The sequence below is a fragment of the Heterodontus francisci genome, chromosome 47 (assembly GCF_036365525.1).
Source record: "Heterodontus francisci isolate sHetFra1 chromosome 47, sHetFra1.hap1, whole genome shotgun sequence".
In the NCBI taxonomy this organism is placed as follows: domain Eukaryota; kingdom Metazoa; phylum Chordata; class Chondrichthyes; order Heterodontiformes; family Heterodontidae; genus Heterodontus; species Heterodontus francisci.
In genome coordinates, this window is record NC_090417.1 from 15,674,812 (window position 1) to 15,693,880 (window position 19,069).

General features: G+C 45.6%; 1 protein-coding gene across 1 annotated transcript; it reads left to right on the top strand.

Moving 5' to 3' along the window:
* Positions 1 to 4,957: 4,957 nt before the first annotated feature.
* Positions 4,958 to 9,240, top strand: egr3 (early growth response 3). Its single transcript, XM_068023495.1, has 2 exons — positions 4,958 to 5,569; positions 6,747 to 9,240. The coding sequence occupies exons 1-2, from the start codon at positions 5,407 to 5,409 to the stop codon at positions 7,709 to 7,711; spliced, it is 1,128 nt and encodes a 375-aa protein (XP_067879596.1). The 5' UTR covers positions 4,958 to 5,406; the 3' UTR covers positions 7,712 to 9,240.
* Positions 9,241 to 19,069: the final 9,829 nt, after the last annotated feature.

A 19,069-nucleotide genomic window follows, 5' to 3' on the forward strand; every position in this document is an offset into this window, starting at 1 on the left:
CAGCAGTGCTGACCATTACCAACCAACAGTGCTGACCAGTGCCAACCACCATTGCTGACCATTACCAACCAGCAGTGCTGACCATTACCAACCAACAGTGCTGACCAGTGCCAACCAGCATTGCTGACCATTACCAACCAGCAGTGCTGACCATTACCAACCAACAGTGCTGACCAGTGCCAACCAGCATTGCTGACCATTACCAACCAGCAGTGCTGACCATTACCAACCAACAGTGCTGACCAGTGCCAAGCAGTATTGCTGACCATTACCAACCAACAGTGCTGACCAGTGCCAACCAGCATTGCTGACCATTACCAACCAGCAGTGCTGACCATTACCAACCAACAGTGCTGACCATTACCAACCAACAGTGCTGACCAGTGCCAAGCAGTATTGCTGACCATTACCAACCAACAGTGCTGACCAGTGCCAAGCAGCATTGCTGACCATTACCAACCAGCAGTGCTGACCATTACCAACCAACAGTGCTGACCAGTGCCAACCAGCATTGCTGACCATTACCAACCAGCAGTGCTGACCATTACCAACCAACAGAGCTGACCAGTGCCAAGCAGCAGTGCTGACCAGTGCCAACCAGCATTGCTGACCATTACCAACCAGCATTGCTGACCAGTGCCAACCAACAGTGCTGACCAGTGCCAACCAGCATTGCTGACCATTACCAACCAGCAGTGCTGACCATTACCAACCAACAGTGCTGACCAGTGCCAACCAGCATTGCTGACCATTACCAACAAGCAGTGCTGACCATTACCAACCAACAGTGCTGACCAGTGCCAACCAGCATTGCTGACCATTACCAACCAACAGTGCTGACCAGTACCAAGCAGTATTGCTGACCATTACCAACCAACAGTGCTGACCAGTGCCAACCAGCATTGCTGACCATTACCAACCAGCAGTGCTGACCATTACCAACCAACAGTGCTGACCAGTGCCAAGCAGTATTGCTGACCATTACCAACCAACAGTGCTGACCAGTGCCAAGCAGCATTGCTGACCATTACCAACCAGCAGTGCTGACCATTACCAACCAACAGTGCTGACCAGTGCCAACAAGCATTGCTGACCATTACCAACCAGCAGTGCTGACCATTACCAACCAGCAGTGCTGACCATTACCAACCAGCATTGCTGACCAGTGCCAACCAGCATTGCTGACCATTACCAACCAGCATTGCTGACCAGTGCCAACCAGCATTGCTGACCATTACCAACCAGCATTGCTGACCATTACCAACCAGCATTGCTGACCATTGCCAACCAGCATTGCTGACCAGTGCCAACCAGCATTGCTGACCATTACCAACCAGCATTGCTGACCATTACCAACCAGCAGTGCTGACCAGTGCCAACCAGCATTGCTGACCAGTGCCAAGCAGCAGTGCTGACCATTACCAACCAGCAGCGCTGACCATTACCATTGGGCTGACCATTGGGCAGCACAGTGGCGCAGTGGTTAGCACTGCAGCCTCACAGCTCCAGGGACTCGGGTTCGATTCCGGGTACTGCCTGTGTGGAGTTTGCAAGTTCTCCCTGTGTCTGCGTGGGTTTTCTCCGGGTGCTCCAGTTTCCTCCCACAAGCCAAAAGACTTGCAGGTTGATAGGTAAATTGGCCATTATAAATTGTCACTAGTATAGGTAGGTGGTCGGGAAATATAGGGACAGGTGGGGATGTTTGGTAGGAATATGGGATTAGTGTAGGATTAGTATAAATGGGTGGTTGATGGTCAGCACAGACTCGGTGGGCCGAAGGGCCTGTTTCAGTGCTGTATCTCTAATCTAATCTAATCATTACCAACCAGCAGTGCTGACCAGTGCTAACCAGCATTGCTGACCATTACCAGCCAGAATTGCTGACCAGTGCCAAGCAGCAGTGCTGACCATTACCAACCAACAGTGCTGACCAGTGCCAACCAGCATTGCTGAGCATTACCAACCAGCAGTGCTGACCATTACCAACCAACAGTGCTGACCAGTGCCAACCAGCATTGCTGACCATTACCAACCAGCAGTGCTGACCATTACCAACCCACAGTGCTGACCAGTGCCAACCAGCATTGCTGACCATTACCAACCAGCAGTGCTGACCATTACCAACCAACAGTACTGACCAGTGCCAACCAGCATTGCTGACCATTACCAACCAGCAGTGCTGACCATTGCCAAGCAGTATTGCTGACCATTACCAACCAACAGTGCTGACCAGTGCCAACCAGCATTGCTGACCATTACCAACCAGCAGTGCTGACCATTACCAACCAACAGTGCTGACCAGTGCCAACCAGCATTGCTGACCATTACCAACCAGCAGTGCTGACCATTACCAACCAGCAGTGCTGACCATTACCAACCAACAGTGCTGACCAGTGCCAACCAGCATTGCTGACCATTACCAACCAGCAGTGCTGACCAGTGCCAACCAGCAGTGCTGACCATTACCAACCAGCAGTGCTGACCGGTGCCAACCAACAGTGCTGACCAGTGCCAACCAACAGTGCTGACCAGTGCCAAGCAGCATTGCTGACCATTACCAACCAGCAGTGCTGACCATTACCAACCAACAGTGCTGACCAGTGCCAACCAGCATTGCTGACCATTACCAACCAGCAGTGCTGACCATTACCAACCAACAGTGCTGACCAGTGCCAACCAGCATTGCTGACCATTACCAACCAGCAGTGCTGACCAGTGCCAACCAGCAGTGCTGACCATTACCAACCAGCAGTGCTGACCAGTGCCAACCAACAGTGCTGACCAGTGCCAACCAGCAGTGCTGACCATTACCAACCAGCAGTGCTGACCAGTGCCAACCAACAGTGCTGACCAGTGCCAACCAACAGTGCTGACCAGTGCCAAGCAGCATTGCTGACCATTACCAACCAGCAGTGCTGACCATTACCAACCAACAGTGCTGACCAGTGCCAACCAGCATTGCTGACCATTACCAACCAGCAGTGCTGACCATTACCAACCAACAGTGCTGACCATTACCAACCAACAGTGCTGACCAGTGCCAACCAGCATTGCTGACCATTACCAACCAGCAGTGCTGACCAGTGCCAACCAGCAGTGCTGACCAGTGCCAAGCAGCATTGCTGACCATTACCAACCAACAGTGCTGACCAGTGCCAACCAACAGTGCTGACCAGTGCCAACCAGCATTGCTGACCATTACCAACCAGCATTGCTGACCATTACCAACCAACAGTGCTGACCATTACCAACCAACAGTGCTGACCAGTGCCAACCAGCATTGCTGACCATTACCAACCAACAGTGCTGACCATTACCAACCAACAGTGCTGACCAGTGCCAACCAGCATTGCTGACCATTACCAACCAGCATTGCTGACCATTACCAACCAACAGTGCTGACCATTACCAACCAACAGTGCTGACCAGTGCCAACCAGCATTGCTGACCATTACCAACCAGCATTGCTGACCATTACCAACCAGCATTGCTGACCATTACCAACCAACAGTGCTGACCATTACCAACCAACAGTGCTGACCATTACCAACCAACAGTGCTGACCAGTGCCAACCAGCATTGCTGACCATTACCAACCAGCATTGCTGACCATTACCAACCAACAGTGCTGACCATTACCAACCAACAGTGCTGACCAGTGCCAACCAGCATTGCTGACCATTACCAACCAACAGTGCTGACCATTACCAACCAACAGTGCTGACCAGTGCCAACCAGCATTGCTGACCATTACCAACCAGCATTGCTGACCATTACCAACCAACAGTGCTGACCATTACCAACCAACAGTGCTGACCAGTGCCAACCAGCATTGCTGACCATTACCAACCAGCATTGCTGACCATTACCAACCAGCATTGCTGACCATTACCAACCAACAGTGCTGACCATTACCAACCAACAGTGCTGACCAGTGCCAACCAGCATTGCTGAGGAGGCTGGGGGTCTCAGTGGTGTAATGACAGAGCCAAGTCACAGCTCAGCTCAAAGTGGTGACCCCAGATGGAAGAGTGCGCCATTCGGGCACCTGATACCACACTGTCAATAGCAGTTTAATAAACATGTGAATCTTTCTGTTATCCTTGCTGGATTAGTTTAATAGGATATAAAATTGGAGATGTGCACAATGCCACCTCCATACATTTCACTCTGGTCAGTTTGTCCATTTGAGATCAATTCTCCCTCACCACTGGTCATTTTAAAAAATCAATGATTGTTGTGAAGTCATTGATATCTCGGGGCTCATTTGAATGTGATGAGCTGGGGACAGGCTTGTGGGTTGTGTTCAGGCCTGAGGATGGGAGAGAGAGAGAGACAGAGAGAAAGCAACTTCACAATCATGCCCAGTGACTGCCTGGGAACTGGAAAATGTGCCATCGGAATGATTGTCAGAATGTTCGCCCTGGCTGTTATCACTTGCCACGGTGCCATCTGCTATTCTCCCAATGAGTGTCTTTAACAAGGTTTAAACATTGCTGCAATGAATCAAAATGGCACTGGAAGGAACAAGAGAGAGAGAGAGAGTGAGAGTGAGGGGAGAGGGTGGTTTGAATGAAAGAAAACACAAATTCTTACTTTCAGATCAGGAAGTGGATTTTTTTTTTTGCAATTGTGTTTTTTTTTTCCGACTTGACAATTTGAAAAGAGATTGCCCAGAAGAAACCATTACGTCGCTGCTTTTTAAGGATGTGGGTTCCGTTCAGACAGTATTTTCCACTCCAGGGACGGAACGACACACACACGCCGGAAAATGAGCCAAATTTGGACGGGGAGTGCCGTGACGTCGTCTACCTTTGCCCTAATATGGAGTTCCACTCGGCTGCAGAATGACAGAAAGCCAGTTAAAGTGCAACATTGCTGCCCTGCCAGTTCCGTCTGCACAAAGGGCAGGCTGCATTCGGGGTGCATGCAATGGAACATGTCATGCATCAATGTTGAGGCTTGACAAATTGCACCCATTTCCCCCTTTGTCTTTCTCAACCAGCTTGCAAGCCCCAAGATACCGTCGAGTGCGCTTCCACCTTCGACGTCACCGCATCTCACTCTTTGTATGTCCATGTAAGGGCATCTACGTCACGGTGCTTTCCTTTTCCCTCTATATATACAGGAGGGACCATCATTTTCCAGCAGTACAAGAGTCCAATTTCAAGCTTTCAGCAGAAAAAAACACCAGAACCAAGAGGAGAGAGAAAAATATATCATTTGTTTTTCCTTCCTATTCACTGAATGTCTCCAGCTTCCATCCAATTCTGCTCGGGAGTGTTTCTATCACCTGGCGGGTTTTTTTCCTTTTGAAAAAAAAAGAGGATATAGAGACAAATCGATGTGATCTGGGACTGTTATTTATTTATTGTAAGAGGATACCCCCGCTGTTTGCGCTCTGATATGACAGGGAAGATAGCGGAGAAGATCCCAGTGGCAATGAGCAGTTTGTTAAACCACCTGCAGGATAGCATCTACCCTGAGGATGAGATTGTCTCGGCAGTGCCCACCTCCATGAACATATTCAACTCGGATTCCAACAGCGCCTACAGTCAAATGGGTGGAGGTAAAGACACCTTCCAGATTTATCTGTCAGTATCAATGACCGATTCCAAAGTAATTGTGATCTGGCGTGAAAGCTCATTCGGTCCATTGAACAATCAATGTGCTCGTGTCTCGGTATTTCATTCGGCTTTCGATTTACACTTGAGACGTATCGGTGTTGTCTGAAACAATGCTGTGCTCAGCCCAAGTGATCCCAACACATAATATCTTTCAGTGGGTGACTCCACTTCTGTGGGAACCAGCATCAATGCTGACGGATATTATCTAGAATGCTGGAGTGAAGTCGTTGACAGAGTTGCACAATCTAGAATAATCCAATACGTTGCTTGTCACTAATGCAGAGAGTTGGTTAAATGTGAGACTTGCATTGCAGGAGGTTTAATATATCGCGCTTTGCACGAGTGATAAGATTTCTCTCCTGAATATGGTACCAGGGAATGATAGAAATTATTCAGGGAGGCTATTGATAAAATATCTCAACTGCATCCTGAATGTTGCATTCAAATATTCCCAGTGATATTTCTGCAGTATACTATTTATAAATTAGGAATATACTTCCAGGATCGAGTAACCGATTAGAAAGTGTTCTCTACAATATGACTGCAGGACTTTCTGGCAAAAATGTTCTGCTTCAGATAGCTATTTCTCACTCTTTGAAAATAACGCCCGAAGCCCTGTAATATAGGATAGTGTACCCTGAATTTCAGCTCTTTCAGTGCAGTCAGGAAGATGTCACGCGTCTTCTACCTCATGTCTACCGCTGCTGACTGTGTGAGAGCCAAGTTGCAGATTAAATAAAACGCAGGGTTTGATTATCGATACGTTTTTGGGTGGTGATCACTTGGAGTGGGCGGTGCGGGGTTAGGGGTAAATGAACGCACACGCAGTGGTAGCATTTCCTGCTGGTGTGTTCAGGACTGGTTTTACTGCAGCTTACTATCAATTGGAAAAACCACACAAACTGTCTTCAACATTTGAGCAAACACTTAAATAGCCTACAATAGCTCAAAGCCAACTTCATGATACAGTCATGTGTTTGTGTTTGAGGCAAGGTGTCGGTGTGTGTGTGTATTTGGATCAATATGCGTCTAATTGTACATTAAGAGCTTTTGAAAATAGCATTCTAATGAGTGAAAGACTAATGGTGAACATTCTCCTTTCCTTCCTTCGCCGCACAGACGGACTCTTGGATGTTGGAATGGACAAAGGGAATCAGGATCTGTCCTATCCACATACTTTCCAGCACTCCAGCCGCAGTCAGACTCTCACATACTTGGGCAAATTTGCTTTCGACTCTCCCCCCGGGCCACTGGGGGGCTCAAACTGGTGTTCCGAAAACATCATCAACTTGGCGGGCATCTTCGGGGTCTCCCACTCGCCATCAAGCACGACCCAGACATCATCAGCCTGTACCATGGTGCAGAACCAGGGAGACATGGATTCGCTTTACCAAGGAGCAGCCAGCTCTTACCCACAATGTGGGGAGATGTACCAGGAGCAGGTCTACCAGCAACCACCCACGACCACTACCAACCCATATTCCAACCAGGATTACCACCCCAAGTCTAACCAGGATAACAACCTCTTCTCTGTCATTCCGGATTACAACTTGTTCCATCATCAAAGTGATCTGGGATCCATGACAGATCACAAACATTTCACACCTTCCGTCGATCCCATTCGGATCCCTCCTCCCCTGACCCCACTGACCACAATCAAGGCCTATACGGACTCCAAGCAGATGCCCAGTAACTTCAGCCCTCACCAGCAGCCTTTAACGCTGAAACCCATCCGGCCAAGGAAGTACCCGAACCGTCCCAGTAAAACGCCAGTCCACGAGCGGCCCCACGCCTGTCCAGCCGAGGGTTGTGACCGCAGGTTCTCCAGATCGGACGAGCTGACCCGGCACCTGAGGATCCACACGGGCCACAAACCCTTCCAGTGCCGCATCTGTATGAGGAGCTTCAGCCGCAGTGACCACTTGACCACTCACATCAGGACCCACACTGGGGAGAAACCCTTCTCCTGTGACTTCTGTGGCCGCAAATTCGCGCGGAGCGACGAGCGCAAGAGGCATGCCAAGATCCACCTGAAACAGAAAGAGAAGAAAGTGGAGAAGAACCCAGCCACTAGCTGTGCTTAAAGATGGACTGACTCAATCAGCTTGAGACCCAGCGCAATGGTGGTCAACTGCCGTGTACAACAGCCGCAACAGAAATAAAGTGCGAGCCACCTTTATCCTCCGGGCCCCAGCTCAGCTTCGCCCCTTTTTCCTGGCGGCGCAAACGTGAAGCTGATTTCCAGCCCAGGAGCCGTGTCCATGTGCAACTCTTCGGAAAGCTCCACTCACCTCTGCTGGAGCTGCCTGTGTGCAAATCCAGTCAATGCTTAGCGTAATTCTGGTGCAGCTCGGAAACGTGGTCGGCGGGATCTTCAACACTGCCATGTGAAGCAAGAAATCAAAGGTCAGTCCAGTTCAAGCTCCTGAACATGACAGACCAATGGGTACGAACCCTCCACCCACCCAAAACTCAACTACTGACTTTGATGGAGCACACTTTTTGATAATCCCTGTACTCAGTATCAGCCTTGTGTTGTGCACAGTGACCTGCTTTCCAAACTCATTCCATTTGATGAACTGATACTTGGGTCCAATGGAATCAGACACAAATGACTGCTTGCTCTCCCAACTTTTGCACAATTTGCTTTTCTTTTGAATCCTCGGGAGGGTGATTGCTGCCCAGACAGTCTTTCCGGTGATGTTAGCCCAGAGTACAAATGATAATTTGTTTTTTAAAAAAAACTCAAAAGTCAAGAGGAATCTACGTTTTCTTGGGGAGCCAAACCCCACTGCCGTCAGAACGGACCGCCAGACAGACCGACGATGTTGTGTCCTGCAGTTTGGTGCAGTCTCCTTTGAATTGAAGCTATCTTTTTTGACTTTGTTTGTGTGTGTGTGTGTGTGTACTGCAGTTTTACACGGCAAACAGGATTACTGGGTCCAGCCATACTGGGAGTGCAAGTCCTATCTGACAAAGCACGCCACCTTTACACTCAGAAAGTCTGTTGTATTGTTTATCCCCCTCCTCCCCCCCCCCCCCCCCCCGCTTTTGGTCATTTGAGAAGAAAGTGGAAGGGGGGGGGGGGAAAGCACTTCTGCACCTTGATGAAGCACTCCCAGGCATTAATGTCAAAGCATGTTCCTGCACGCGAACAATTTCTTTCCTTGGAAACTGTGCGCAAAAAAAAAAGTTTTAAGCTGTTCTTTCATAGCAGATGTTTTCATTTGTTTTGCTCTGCAATTTTTAATGTCTGCATGTGAACATTTTATGTCAGACATGGGATAAAAGTGGTTTGATATTTACAGTCAAGAAGAAACCTGTGAGAAATGTTTTTTTCCGGAAGATTTTTGCATACAGTATTTTAACAGAGATGTATTATATTTTGTGGCTTTATTTTTAAGATTTTATCGTACCTTATAATAAGGTATATGCTTGATTTTGTGAAGAGGTGGTGATTATTCACCAATCTTCTCATTGGCTTGTTGTCTATTGTAATGCAAATAATGTAATTTAGTTTAAGTATCAGCCTTCGAAAGATACCTAATGTATTGTTGTACCATTTACACTGTGGGCAAATGTTGAAACATAAATAGATTGTGTTTGCTGAGAAAAGAAATATCCCTCTGTGTTTTATTGACCTTAATTCCAGTCAACATGAAATTGAGTCTCTCTCTCTCTCTTTCAATCCCTCCCCTTTTAGTCAACTGTCTCCCCCTGTATGTTTTCTTTCATTCCCTTATTATCTCTGTCCCAATGTTTGCAATATGGGCTTTCTCCCCTTTCTTCTAAAATCATGTTTTTTCTCTCAATTCCAAGTCTCTAGAAAAGAGAAGCCTGGGACGGGGTGACCTGATGAGGTTTTTACATTTATGAAGGGTTCAATAGGGTTGAGGTAGAGAAAATGTTTTCACCTGCAGCAGAGACCAGAACTAGGGGTCATAAATGTAAGATAGTCACTCTTAAATCCTAGAACGAATTCAGGAGAAACTTATTTTCCCAGAGAATGGTGAGAATGTGGAACTCACTACCAAAGGGAGCAGTTGGGGGGAATATGGTCGATGCAATCCAGGGAAGTTAGATAAAGGAATGAGAGAGAAAAGAATAGAGGGATATGCTGATCGGGTGAGATGAAGTCGGGTGGGAGGAGGATCATGTGGAGCGTAAACATCAGAATAGACTGGTTGCAGCAAAAGGCCTTTCTCTGTGCTGTAAATTCAATGTCATTTTACGTAACAGACCTTTCTGCTCAGGAATAGTCTGACCATTTTCAAATCTTTCCTTTTCAAAAAAAAAATCACCAAGTTTACAGACAGTGCCTTATGAGCAAAGAAACATTTCATTTCATTGTGTAAAAAGTCCTCAATTACAATCAGATAATGTCACCCAGGTATTCCAAATAATAGCCATTGATCATCTGTAAAACTATTGGGAATGTAATTAATAATCCAATGCGTATTCTGACAAGCTGAATAAAATATAGAGAGGCTGGAGCTTTGCAAAATTTGGGTCAAATTCCCAGCATAATGCTGCTCTAAAAATCCCACAACAAACCAAGCCCACAATCATTGTCTGTTATTTATAAATACCCCAAGCCAGCTAGACTTTCATCCTGTAAAACGGAGGAAATATTCCATTTGAAAAATAAACACTTTAAAAGTCTTTTTTCAAAGTTAAAATATTAGTTGCATAAAGTGAATTATAAACTTATATTCCAACAAGTGGATTGTAATAATTCAATGAGGCCTGTTACCAAATTAATATGATCCAAGCTAAATGAATTCCAAGGGATTGCAGTGACTAATTAACAATTACAATGATTAATCATTTACTTATTTAGATATTGCCAAATCAAATTATCTGAAAAGTTAAGAGATGAATAAGTGCAGCATTAAAGGGGGAATTATAGTTTTCAAAATATAAAGTATTGAACAAAAACATTATAAAGTTCACTTGATTTCAGGTAACAATGAGGAGCAAGCTAATAAACACCAAACATAAATCTGAAAAGTCTTGAATTATTTACATATTTTCACAACATTATGTGGGCCTCAGGAGAGTTCAGATTGCAACCATAATAAAAGGGATATGCTATTCCTTGTCATTTGAATTAGATTGGGGAAGCAAGGTTGGAATGTTCTGAAGAATAGTCTGGAACTGGGGTGAACACAGACAGCATCATTTCAGTCCCTTTAAAATACAGATAGTTTCATTCTCATGGTCTGTGAAGGCCAGAGCGCTCTACATAGAAAATGGAAAACAAAACATAGCTGCGACTAAACAGCAATGACAGAGTCTCTCCGATGTTGTTATTTTTGTTTATTATCCCAGGCTCTTGGTGAACAAACAGCCATGAAAGTACCCACCTTTGCCTCACGAATTAATGGATACGAAGGTGTATTTTTACCCATGGCACAGTGGTATTGCACTGGGACAAGTCGACAGCTGATGCAAACCACTACAAAAAAGCAAAGGATTCTGTATTTGAAGCGCTTTATGTGTGCTCATGAGTCCAAGCCGAACTGCCCATTTTTCCTTGCCTATTATTGTTCTATATTAAGCACGAGTCCTATCTTCTATCCCACTTGAGAGTTGCATTGAACCCTCGTCTGACATCTTACAGAATCCCAGAAGATCTATTTCCTCCCATCCCCATTGTTGCTTCAGTGTAAATGGTGGCTCCAGTGATCACTTTACAACCGATCATATTATTTCATTAAAATGACAAGGAACGTGGAGATTTAACTGACTTATTTAAACATTTTGTTTGCAATCTAATTGTCAGAACATAAGAAAATTCAATGGTTAGAGAAGGGCATGTATCGACTGGAAGCTGGTCCCTGCAGGATTCCAATTCATCCAGCCATCCTGTTGACTGCTTTAACTGGTTAGATTACTAAAAATATTCAATATGCTTTTCCAAAGAGACTCCGCTCCCTAATATTTGTTTTAAATTTACATTTCACCAAGTTAAATTGCCTTCCGGTCCGACTTGGGTGAATTATCTTGAAGTAATATTCTGAGTTATATATTTTGATATATCATGAATATTTGAATAAGGACCCCTTTTGTAGACAATATAGAATCACAGAATCATAGAATGGTTACTGCACAGAATGAGTGGTACAAGCGAAACATTTTTAATCTTTCCTCATAGCTCTCCCCCTTTATGCTTCTGATCAATCCTGTTCTTTTCTCCACCCTCTGCAACACAAAGCATATCCCTGTTGAAGTCCAATTAGCAAAACTGTACACAGTACACCAAATATGGTCTTGTCATTGCATTGTAAACCCTCAGAATAACCTTTGTCAATTTATACTCCACTGTTCTGTTTATGTATCCCAACCTTTTATCTCCCCTCTTTGTCTCCACATTCAAAATAATGCAAGTCCAGTTCTCTCCCCAACTCCACCTCCTATGACGTGTCTATTATTCTGCCCAGTGTGTAACACCATGCTTAATTTTACTTTCTACTTTTCAATTTAGTTGCTAATGTAAATGCTTCTGCAAGTTATTCAGTAGATCGTCTTCCCAACACTTCCTCGGTGTTTGTGGCATTCCCTTCTTAAACCTCTCTGCCTCTCTCCCTCTCATTCTTGAAGTTGCTCCCTTTGTCTGATTATACTGCCTGGATATTTGAGTTATGATTGTTGTCACCTACAATCTTAGCTAGTTTACAACTGGTTACTAATCCACACAAATTAGATTGATATAAGAGAGGACAGAGTAATGAAGCAAGCAATATTCCATTCAAAACCTCTCCCTGTGCTACCACTACACCTCAGATTGTTTCTTATTATTTATTCAATTCTTCCACATTCTACCCTCCATTCCAAAGACCTTCTGGTTTCGCTGATTCCATTTTTCATGCAGGACCTCATCTGCCTGTTGAAATGAACTAAATAACTGGGGGAATTGCCTTTTGTAATTTCCTCAGAGAAGTCAAGGAGAATTGTAGAGCAGGATCTCAGCCATTTAAGTCCATGTGGCTGTTGCCTGTAAAGTTATTATTTTCAGGTAGTCCTATTGCCTATTCTTTCGAATGGTTTTAATTGTATTATTAAGGTTACATGAATAAGCATGGTAAATTTCTCTTTTTTACCTATGCCTAAAGAAAAGAAAGTCTGGCATTTATACAGTGTCTATTCTGACCTCAGGTTGTGCCAAAGCAACTTTACAAGCAATGAAGTACTTTGGAAGAATAGTCACTGTTGTGATGGAGCAATGCTTGTTTGTGATGTTGTCAGGTTAGCTTTAAATCTTGTGGAATCTTTCCAGGAACAACTGACTCTTCTGTACCAGTTCCCCAGAATGTCCCTTCCTCATGCTTCAAATCACCCGAGAATCTATATGCCATTTGCCTCAGGGGATTTCTTCATCTTCAGTCCCTTTACCCATTTTGGTACTTCCTTCACACTGATTCCGGAATCATGCTGGGAATTCATTGTGGAGACTGAGCTAGTACTTTCTTCCTTGGTCAACAGTTCTACATAATAATGATGAAATCATTTTAGTCTTACCTTCAGTTTTCACTTGCTCCACCACTTTTACCATATATAGTTAAAAATTGGTGGTACAGTGGACAGTGAAGAAGGTTGTCTCAGGTTACAACAGGATATCGATCAACTGGGAAAGTGGGCAAGGGAGCGGCAAATGGAATTTAACACAGAGAAGTGTGAAGTGATGCATTTTGGGAAGTTAAACCAGGGCAGGACATATACAGTGAATGGCAGGGCCCTGGGGAATGTTGTTGAGCAGAGAGACCTTGGGATGCAAGTACATAGTTCCCTGAAACACAAGTGGACAGGGTGGTGAAGAAGGCGTATGGCATGCTTGCCTTCATTGGCCGAGGCATTGAGTACAAGAGTTGGGATGTCATGTTACAGTTGTACATAACGTTGGTTAGGCTGCATTCGGAGTACTGTGTGCAGTTCTGGTCGCCGCACTACAGGAAAGATGTGATTAAGCTAGAGAGGGTGCAGAAAAGATTCACGAGGATGTTGCCTGGTTTGGAGGGCTTGAGTTATAAAGAGAGATTGGAGAGGCTGGGTCTGTTTTCCCTGGAGCGAAGGAGGCTGGGAGGGGACATGATAGAGGTATATAAAATTATGAGAGGCACAGATAGGGTAGATAGCCACAGTCTGTTTCCAATGGTAGGGGTGACTAAAACTAGACAGCACAGATTTAAAGTGAGAGGGAGGAGATTTAAAGGGGATCAAAGGGGTAAATGTTTCACATAAAGAATAGTGGGTATCTGGAATGAGCTGCCTGAGGAGGTGGTGGAGGCAGGAACAGTAGCGACATTGAAGAGGTATCTGGACAGGTACTTGAATGAGCAAGGCATAGAGGGATATGGAATTAGTGCAGGCAGGTGGGATTAGTATAGATGGGCATTATGGTCAGCACGGATGTGGTGGGCCGAAGGGCCCGTTTCTATGCTGTACGACTCTATGACTCTAAACTTCCTCCCGAACCATTTTTTTATCACCCTGATATCACAAAACTGCTTTGTGACTGCGCTGTAGAATTCTCTCCCGAACCCTCTCTGCCTTTCCACCACTTTCTTCAATTTTAAAACATTTCAGATTACCTATCTTATTGACCAAACTTTTCCTCACCTCTCTGAACATCTTCTGAAGTGGCACGGTGTCAAATCTTGTTCAATAACACTTCTGTGAAGTGCCTTGGAATGTTTTTGACATGAAAGGTGCGATGTAATTGCAAGTTGTTGTTTAACATCCTTTGTTCTGTTCATATCCATTGTTCTTTATGAATGCCTGATGATTTATTTTAGGATTTTCCTGAAGGTTTCTCTCCTTCGCCACTTTGCGTACATTATTTCTCGATATTTCCATTTTAATTGCTCTGTTTGTCCATTTTGGGAACAGCTTATGTTTTTTTTTACATTCCTTACTCTGTGCGTTACCTTGTCTTTCGTATTTAATATTACAGCTTTAAAACATTTCTCTTTTTCTTCAACTTCACAAGATGTCCCACTTAATTTCTTTCAATTTATCCCTCAGCCCCTTGTTGTTTATCCAGCGTTCATCATCAGATCCTCTCATGTTTCATAATTTTGTACTCACACATGTCGAGAAGTTCAGATATTTCTACACGATGTCTGTCATCTTGATTTTTGGTCTGGTCTCAATGTGGGTTCATTAACATAGTGACTACATTTCAAAAGTACTTCATTGGGCCAAAAGCAGTTGGGACATTCTTGGGTTGTTTCAAGGCATGGCAAAAAATGTAGATGAGAAACATTGGTATTCTCTTGTGATGACATCATCCCCTAGATAATAAATAACTTACCTTCTGAAGGAGGACAGATGACTTAATCAGTGCGGGCACAATTGACAAATACAGATAACTGTCTGTCAAAGTTCCCCTTCATCTCGATGGGGAAGTACATTGTCTCAATTTCCACCCTCTACAATGACAGAACTGAGATTGTGAACTGAGATTAGGACAAGCAAATTTGCATTTGTCTGACCACTCTGGGATTCCACGTGGTGCTGCACCATTGCGTGATCATAACACATCACTCCAGTTCATTGTGCCAACACATCGCCTGGCAGAAGGAAGAAGAAGGAGAGGAAGAAAGAACTTGCATTTCTGGAGCACTTCTCACAATCTCAGAACTTTACAGCCTATGTCATACTTTTAGAAGCACAGTGACTGTTGTAATGGAGAAAATGCAGCATGAAATTGAGGCACAGCAAGCTCCCACAAACAGCAATGGGATAATAACCAGGTAATCCATCTTTAGTTCTTTTTTTATTCATTCATGGGATCGCTGGCTAGGCCAGCATTTATTACCCATTCCTAATTGCCCTTGAGAAGGTGGTGGTGAGCTGCCTTCTTGAACCGCTACCATGTACCTTGAACCGCTACCTACCATGTGGGGTAGGTACACCCACAGTGCTGTTAGGAAGGGAGTTCCAGGATTTTGACCCAGCGACAGTGAAGGAACGGCGATATAGTTCCAAGTCAGGATGCTGTGTGACTTGGATGGGAACCTGCAGGTGGTGGTGGTGTTCCCATTCATCTGCTGCCCTTGTCCTTCTAGGTGGGAGAGGTTGCGGGTTTGGAAAGTGCTGTCTAAGGAACCTTGGTGCGCTGCTGCAGTGCATCTTGTAGATGGTACACACTGCTGCCACTGTGCGTCGGTGGTGGAGGGAGTGAATGTTTGTAGCTGGGGTGCCAATCAAGCAGGCTGCTTTGTCCTGGATGGTGTCGAGCTTCTTGAGTGTTGTTGGAGCTGCACCCATCCAGGCAAGTGGACAGTATTCCATCACACTCCTGACTTGTGCCTTGTAGATGGTGGACAGGCTTTGGGGAGTCAGGAGGTTTAGTTTAGTGATACAGCACTGAAACAGGCCCTTCGGCCCACCGAGTCTGTGCCGACCATTAACCACCCATTTATACTAATCCTACACTAATCCCATATTCTTACCACATCCCCACGTGTCCCTATATTTCCCTACCACCTACCTATACTAGGGGCAATTTATAATGGCCAATTTACCTACCAACCTGCAAGTCTTTTGGCTTGTGGGAGGAAACCGGAGCACCCGGAGAAAACCCATGCAGACACAGGGAGAACTTGCAAACTCCACACAGGCAGTACCCAGAATTGAACCCGGGTCGCTGGAGCTGTGAGGCTGCGGTGCTAACCACTGCGCCACTGTGAGTTACTCGCCGCAGGATTCCCAGCCTCTGACCTGCTTTTGTAGCCACAGTATTTATATGGCTACTCCAGTTCAGTTTCTGGTCAATGGTAGCCCCCAGGATGTTGATAGTGGGGGATTCAGTGATGGTAATGCCATTGAATGTCAAGGGGCAATGGTTAGATTCTCTCTTGTTGGAGATGGTCATTGCCTGGCACTTGTGTGGCACGAATGCTATTTGCCACTTATCAGCCCAAGCCTGGATATTGTCCAAGTCTTGCTGCATTTCTACACAGACTGCTTCAGTATCTGAGGAGTCGCAAATGGTGCTGAACATTGTGCAATCATCAGTGAACATCCCCACTTCTGACCTTATGATGGAGGGAAGGTCATTGATGAAGCAACTGAAGATGGTTGGGCCTAGGACACTACCCTGAGGAACTCCTGCAGTGATGTCCTGGAGCTCAGATGATTGACCTCCAACAGCCACAACTATCTATTACGGTGATTGAGGAATAAATATTGTCCAGGAGAAAATGCCATATTCTTCATATTTCTGTATGTTGCTAACAAAGGGAGGATAGTTTATTTGGACAGAAAATCCCAACCGCAGTCACCCAAATAAAATTTTCAAGAAGATTGAATTTATAATGATTTATTTCAGAGAGGTAACATTTCAAATATGAAGTCACTCAGATGAGACTGTGTTTAACACACCTTTGTGATCATCAGCTTTTGTTGGTGACTGTTCTAATGGTTAAAGATTGCTTCTTTGGAGTGGATTCCTTTTTCTTCAATCACAAAGTTGAAAATTTAGAACGAGTCTTGGGGGTGAAAGGATTTTCTTACTGAAAAACCAGGAAGGTGAGTAACTAATGAATTTTTATCAGGTGATTTTTGTTTGTTAATGCAAGTTTATGTGTGACTTATTGTAGAAATTGATAGACCTCAGTAATCCTGCATGAAATACCTGTTAACATTATGTAAAGAGAGGATCCAGCTGATGACAGGGAATGTTGTGAGGATGTGGCACTGGCAGCAGGGGGAGAAGGGTATGCAGATGGCACAATGTGGGTAAGGAGGAAGCTGTCAGCCAGGACTGGTGGGAGCCAGGGTCTGATGGCCTGAAAGAGACCAAGGAGAGTTCAGGCTCCGGTCCCCTGACCCTTTCCTCCACAAGGTTGCAAGCTTTGCCCCTCCAACCCACAGCCCCTAATACAGTCAGCAATTCATGATTCTGCCAGACTCGGTCCCCGCAAAGCTCCACAGCCCTTTCCTCAGTTTAGCTGTGTCCTACATTCCCCTTAACCATGATTTGCCTTCCCCACTCACCCTGCAGGCACCTCCTTTCAATTTTCTCCAAATTTCCAGACCATAGAATCATAGAGTTATACAGCACAGAAATAGGGCCTTCGGCCCATCGTGTCTGTGCTGGCCATCAAGCAGCTCACTATGCTAATCCCATTTTCCAGCACTTGGCCCGTAGCCTTGTATGCTTTGCTGAGAGAGAGAGAAAGGGTGAGGGAGAGGGAGAAAGTGAGACAGGGTGAGGGAGAGAGAGAGAGAGAGAGAGGGTAAGAGAGAGTGAGAGAGAGAGAGATACCATGATCCCAGTTTTTCCATTTCCCAGGATGGCCCCCAATTTTTTATTCCAGTGAGCCTGATGGTGAAGGATAGAACTGGAGCCAATCTTTACACACTTGTATCAGCATTTATTTACCAGAGGAACACATTACAAACATGCACCTCTGAACAACCACAGTTTCAGTCAGTTCCTGTTGATAGGCGCACAAATGAATCCTCAGTTGATGCCCACTACCTGCATACAATTCAACATAATTAACAGCTATATCTGGCAATTCTGGAACACAGGCCTTCTCTACCCATAAACCCAGATCTCAGGGCCCATCCCAGGAGTCCTAGAGCCCACCCTCTAATTTTTTTGTAGAGCATGGCGATTCGTTTAGGTGGCCAAGCCCCTTACATTTTCTTGTGTGGTCGTGCATACGTGGAACTGTGCGATCGCACAGCTTAAAGCAAGCATTGACCACCGACCACCGACCCGCCCCCCCCCCTTCCAGTGCTCCCAGATCTTGGGATTCCCCCACTTCCCTGAAAGTATTGCTCGACCCTGAGACCCCATCCCACGATGACCAGACACCAGGCTTCCCCCAGTGCTCCCAAATCATTCCCCTTAATAATATAACTTATTAATATTAACAGTCTTGTTAATATTGAACAGACTGAATCACTGCACACATTGCCATGGGAAATAGTCAAAGGCAATTCAATCCCCAAAACGCCAGTAAAATTCCAAAATATCACTCAATAAAAATGGAGCTTGAATTATTGGGCTGAATTTTCTCGGCCCATTAAGGGACAGGCTGGAGGCAGGAGGGCTGGCAAAATGGTGGGGGAGTAATCGGGAGGGGAGCCTGAGTCCTTCCTGCCACCAGGCCACATGTCCAGTGGTGGGAAACGTGGCAGCTCAGCCGCCCACCAGGCGGCCAATGAGCCACTCAAGTGGCCAATGAAAGGGCCACCTCCCGCCTCCGTGTCTTATGAATGAGACAAATCCGTGGGCATTTTGCCCGAGTCAGGAGGGCCCAGCGCTGTGTAAACCCTGGCAGTCTCCCAGCAGGTTCTGGGCAGGTAGGGCCCTCCTTGACGGGCACTCCATGGTTGAGCGAGGACCTCCCCCGGCCACCCCGGCGGCAATGGCCCTCCCCCGACGATCGTCCCAGCTTCTCCCAACCTAACTCACCTGACTT

Excerpts from the sequence above, each read along its gene's own strand:
- egr3 (XM_068023495.1), top strand. The coding sequence starts at position 5,407 with ATGACAGGGAAGATAGCGGAGAAGATCCCAGTGGCAATGAGCAGTTTG. Across the intron at positions 5,570-6,746 it reads CTACAGTCAAATGGGTGGAG|ACGGACTCTTGGATGTTGGA; the intron begins GTAAAGACACCT and ends TTCGCCGCACAG.